Consider the following 5,000-nt stretch of genomic DNA (forward strand, 5'->3'; position numbering starts at 1 on the left):
TATGTTTATGTGTGTGTGTGTGTGTATGGGTGTGTGTGTGTGTGTGTGTGTGTGTGTGTAGCACTGTATGCTTCGCCATGGCTGACCTCCCAACCCACCCTCACACCAACCACAGCCCAGATCCAGATGTATGCTAACATGCAGTCTCACAAACAGACACACATCTCTGGACACACACACACACACACACACACACACACACACACACACACACACACACACACACACACAGACAGACAGATATCTCTGAACACCTACGCTGAGCAGATAAAACTGGCTGCGGCTGCTGAGAGAGAGAGAGACAGAAAGGGAGAGAAGGAGAGAGAGAGAGATTCGTCAACAGTGGAGAGACGACGGAGATGGTAAACAACACCACTCCCCTCCCTTCCTCTCTTCTCCTCTTTCCCCTCTCCTCTCGTCTCTCTCTCTCCTCCCCTTTCCTCTCTCTCTCCTCTCTTTCCCCTCTCTCTCTTTCCTCTCCTCTCCCCTCTCTCCTTCCCTTTCCTCTCTCTCCTCTCTCTCTCCTCTCACCTCCCCTTTCTCTTCTCTCCTCCCCTCTCTCTCTCCTCTCACCTCCCCTTTCTCTTCTCTCCTCCCCTCTCCTCTCTCTCCTCCCTTCCTCTCCTCTCTCTCCTCCCCTCCCTTCCTTCCTCTCCCCTCTCTCCTCTCCTCCCCTCTCTCCTCTCCTCCCCTCCCCTCTCTCCCCTCCTCTGTAGAGGAGAGGGGGATGGAGGAGGGGGTGAGCTAAACTGCCCCGTCGAGGGGCTGATGTCATCCTTTGGTCCGAGCCACAGACACAGCTGGACAGAGCCGGCCAGGGAGCAGCGCTCGCCATGGACAGAGCCAGAGCCAGGGGCCCCGAGCACTGGCCCACTCACAGCACGCCGGATACCCGGGACACATTTTGGCGTCCGAACAAAACGCTGGAATTAAAGATTAATTTTCAAGTTTCCAAGTTCACGTTACGTCATCTCACTCTGGGATACCGAGGAGACATCAGGGGAAAACAACTAATGATTATGAATATTTACGGGAGTAGTTTGGTACCGTATTTAGCATCATATAAGCCCTGTTATGTTAAGGTTATTTATGATCATATACTGTACAATGGTCCAGTTAATCATATCTATGGACATATATAGAGCCCCATTGTGTACTCAGCTGTGACTTGGCTGTGAGCAATGAGCATTAACTATCTCAAGAATGCAAAAAAATGTTTATATGGACCGTGGTATATGATCATAAATAACCTACAGTAACCTTATAACTGCTTAGGATGCTAAATACCAAACTACTACTCCTTTATGTTACGCCTTTTAACCACACTGGCGTGAGCGGGTACTGCATGGTACTATCTTATTCTAACACCTAAGGCACGTAGAACTCTATCAGTAGAACCGTAGAACGTAGAACTCTATCAGTAGAACCGTAGAATGTAGAACTCTATCAGTAGAACCGTAGAACGTGTGCGGAGGCCTCGTTCCGGTAAGAGACCCACCGTCCGGGTAGCAGTCCAGGATGCCGTCGGCGTCCAGCGCAGGGAAGCCAAGGGCGTCGGCCCTGGAGAAGGTCCCGGGGGGGCAGGTGGGGAACACCATCGGGGTGGTGGGCTCCTCGGTGGTCCACTCCGTCGTGGCGGGGAGGGTGGTGGTGGGTTCCGGCGTGGTGGTGGTCGGAGGTCGGGTCGTGGTCGTAGGCGGAGGCTGGTCCAGGCCGATGAGGGGCTTGCCCCCCACGGTCAGGAACTTGTCTTTGGGGTTGACCACCGGTCGGCTGTGGCGCCCGTGGCCGAACAGGGCCAGGCCCTCCTGGTTGACCAGCGGGCTGCCCAGGTGGTCTGGTGGTGGGCGGGGCCAGGATAAGAAAGGAAAGATTAGAGATTCAAAGTGCGATGAGAAATAGAAACAGCTGATTTTTGCAAACAAAGCTATGTTTATACTTTCTAACTTTGTTGATTCTAATTGTAATTTTAGAATCTGAATCTGACCAGAGACTGACCAAATATGGTGCGTCCGTCCTCCCCCAGGACCACCCTCCTGGGCCGGCCCTGAGAGTCCTGCAGGACACGCCCTTCCTCATTCATCAGCACCCCCTTATCCAGGTCTACCACCTGGGGAACACACACACACACACCGAGACACACACACACACACCGAGACACACACACACACACACACACACACACCGAGACACACCACACACACACACACACACACACACACACACACACACACACACACACACACACACAGACACACACACACACACAAACACACACACACAACGAGAGACACACACACACCGAGAGACACACCACACACAGACACACACACACGAGAGACACACGCGCACACACACCGAGAGACACCACACACACACACACACACACACACACACACACCGAGAGACACACCATCCCCCCCCCACACACACACACGTACACACACACATACACACATTACGATTATAAAAAAATCCTATTCAGTGGTGAAATCTCCCCATGTTGGTCAGACAGAAACGTGTCTGGACCCGGCGCACGCTGCGTACCCATTTAGTGCCGTCAGGCCCGGTGATGTGTCTGCGCCCGCCGGCCTTGCTGGGGTCCGCAGACGAGCTGCTGTCTTTATCACCGGTGGCTGTCAGGTTGGGACGGCCATTCTTACCTGTGGGATGGAGACTCGTTACTACAACTCAACACTCGGAGCATTGTAACACGGACTGCCCCTTTAGTTGAATGTGGATCGGCTCTAAATTCTCTCGTTTGAAATCTAGTCTATCTAATGTACATACTGTACACTTACTGGATTACTCCTCAGATAAGTCAACTATGCTGCAGATCTCTCTATGGGTCTGGGACACTTCATGCAAAAATCCGGTGTTCAAATCCTGGCGGTTCATTGGTAGCACTGGAATCCCGGCGACACCAATCAGTAGCGACTTCCGCGATCAGGATAGGATATGCCCCGCCCATCTAACCTGGGCTCACGTCTCTCATTTGCTGCTACGACCTGTCACTCTTTCAATTTTGGCCCTTCGATACGCCCTCAGAACACTAGCGCAGCGATTCAACGCAATATCTGAGTCTGGAGAGAGACTAGCTTTGAGGTACGACTCTACTGACCCAAACCCCAGAGAGAAACGCAACTCAGCATTACCGTTTCCGTAGCCGGGCTTGACCGGTTGGCTGGGGTAGCGCGCCCTCGACCCCTGGCCCCTCTCCGAGGTCAGGGGCGGCTGGGCTAACCTGGAACCCGACTGCCTATTGGCTAACATGGGAAATCGGGCCCTCCCATTGGCTCCCGGCACGGGCCGTCGGGGGATGGGGATAAAGGAGAAGGAGCCGGTCCTGGACCTGGGGGAGGACGGGCGGTCCACGCTCTCGTTCTCCACCCCCTGGGAGGGCCTGTGGGGACGGACGGCCAGCGAGGTAGTGGTTCTGGGGGCGGGGTCGGGCGCCTTCTCGCTCCCCGCCAAGACCTCCTCGCTGCTCTCGTCGAGGTAGTCCTCGTCGTGGTCGTTGCCGCCTCTGTCCCTGCTTCCGCCAGAGGAAGGAATAGAGTTGGATTTCGAGGAGGAGGAGGAGGAGGAGGAAGTGACCGGGTTCCTGGATCCGCTCGATGCTGTATTCCTATTGGGCGGGGAGGGTTTGCTCGACCCCTCCCCCGCGGCCGCGCCGTTCTTCAGCGGGTAGAGGGTGGAGGGCGTCTTGAGGTCCAGGCTGGTCTCCTGCACCTCCGACACGCCCGCCGCGCCCGCCGCCCCCGCCGCCGCCCCCCGGGCCCTGGCGGAGGCCGTCTCCCGCAGGACGGGACGCCCCGCCCCCACGGAGGACGAGGTCCGGGTCCAGGGGACACGCCCGTCGGCTCGGGGGGACGAGACCCTCGGGACCGAGCCGGACCTGCTCGGGTGACGGCCGGACGGTGGCGGGATCCTCTCGGACGGCGAGGGGTTAACCCTGGAGGGCGGGAGAGACGGCGTCTCGCGGTCGCTCTCCTCCCTCTCCGTCTCCTCCGGTCTCTCCTCCTCCACGGCAGGCGCAGCGGGGGTGGTTCGGGTACGGGATGTGGGCTCTTCCTCTTCGGCGGTCTCCGCCTGCGTGTGCTTGGGGCGGTCAAGGTGGTCGTGCTCCTTTCTGTGTGTCGTGCCGTGCGTGTTGGGAGTGTGTGTATCAGGAGTGTGAGTGTTGCGAGTGTGTGTGTTGGGATTGTGTGTATCGGGAGTGTGCGTGTTGCGAGTGTGTGTGTTGGGATTGTGTGTATCGGGAGTGTGCGTGTTGCGAGTGTGTGTGTTAGGAGTGTGTGTGTTGCGACTGTGTGTTGTGGGATTGCGTGCATCGGGAGTGTGTGTGTTGCGAGTGTGTGTGTTGGGATTGTGTGAGCTGAGAGTGTGTGTGTTGGGAGTGTGTGTGTTGCGACTGTGTGTTGTGGGAATGCGTGCATCGGGAGTGTGTGTGTTGTGAGTGTGTGTGTTGGGACTTTGTGAGCTGAGAGTGTGTGTGTTGCGAGTGTGTGTTGTGGGATTGCGTGCATCAGGAGTGTGTGTGTTGCGAGTGTGTGTGCTGGAATTGTGTGAGCTGAGAGTGTGTGTGTTGGGAGTGTGTGTTTTAGGAGTGTGTGTGTTGCGAGTGTGTGTTGTGGGATTGCGTGTATCGGGAGTGTGTGTGTTGCGAGTGTGTGTTGTGGGATTGCGTGCATCAGGAGTGTGTGTGTTGTGAGTGTGTGTGCTGGGATTGTGTGAGCTGAGAGTGTGTGAGCTGAGAGTGTGTGTGGTGGGAGTGTGTGTGTTAGGAGTGTGTGTGTTGCGAGTGTGTGTTGTGGGATTGCGTGTATCAGGAGTGTGTGTGTTGCGAGTGTGTGTTGTGGGATTGCGTGTATCAGGAGTGTGTGTGTTGCGAGTGTGTGAACTGGGAGTGTGTGAGCTGCGATTGTGTGTGTTGGGATTGTGTCTATCGGGAGTGTGTGTGTTGTGAGTGTGCGTGTTGGGACTGTGTGAGCTGGGTG

The 5,000-nt window shown here is 56.1% G+C and overlaps 1 protein-coding gene across 1 annotated transcript in view; it reads right to left on the reverse strand.

Moving 5' to 3' along the window:
* fndc1 (fibronectin type III domain containing 1) overlaps positions 1 to 5,000 on the reverse strand; it is a gene marked incomplete at both ends in the record, with an annotated part of 40,394 nt that overhangs the window by 14,348 nt on the left and 21,046 nt on the right. Inside the window, 4 exons of the mRNA XM_084454035.1 lie at positions 1,499 to 1,837; positions 1,999 to 2,110; positions 2,548 to 2,663; positions 3,156 to 4,132. Of these exons, the coding sequence (XP_084310161.1) occupies positions 1,499 to 1,837; positions 1,999 to 2,110; positions 2,548 to 2,663; positions 3,156 to 4,132 (1,544 nt within the window). The remainder of the gene's footprint in view (positions 1 to 1,498; positions 1,838 to 1,998; positions 2,111 to 2,547; positions 2,664 to 3,155; positions 4,133 to 5,000) is intronic.

Source organism: Borostomias antarcticus (assembly GCF_949987555.1).
Source record: "Borostomias antarcticus genome assembly, chromosome: 19".
Taxonomy (NCBI): Eukaryota; Metazoa; Chordata; class Actinopteri; order Stomiiformes; family Stomiidae; genus Borostomias; species Borostomias antarcticus.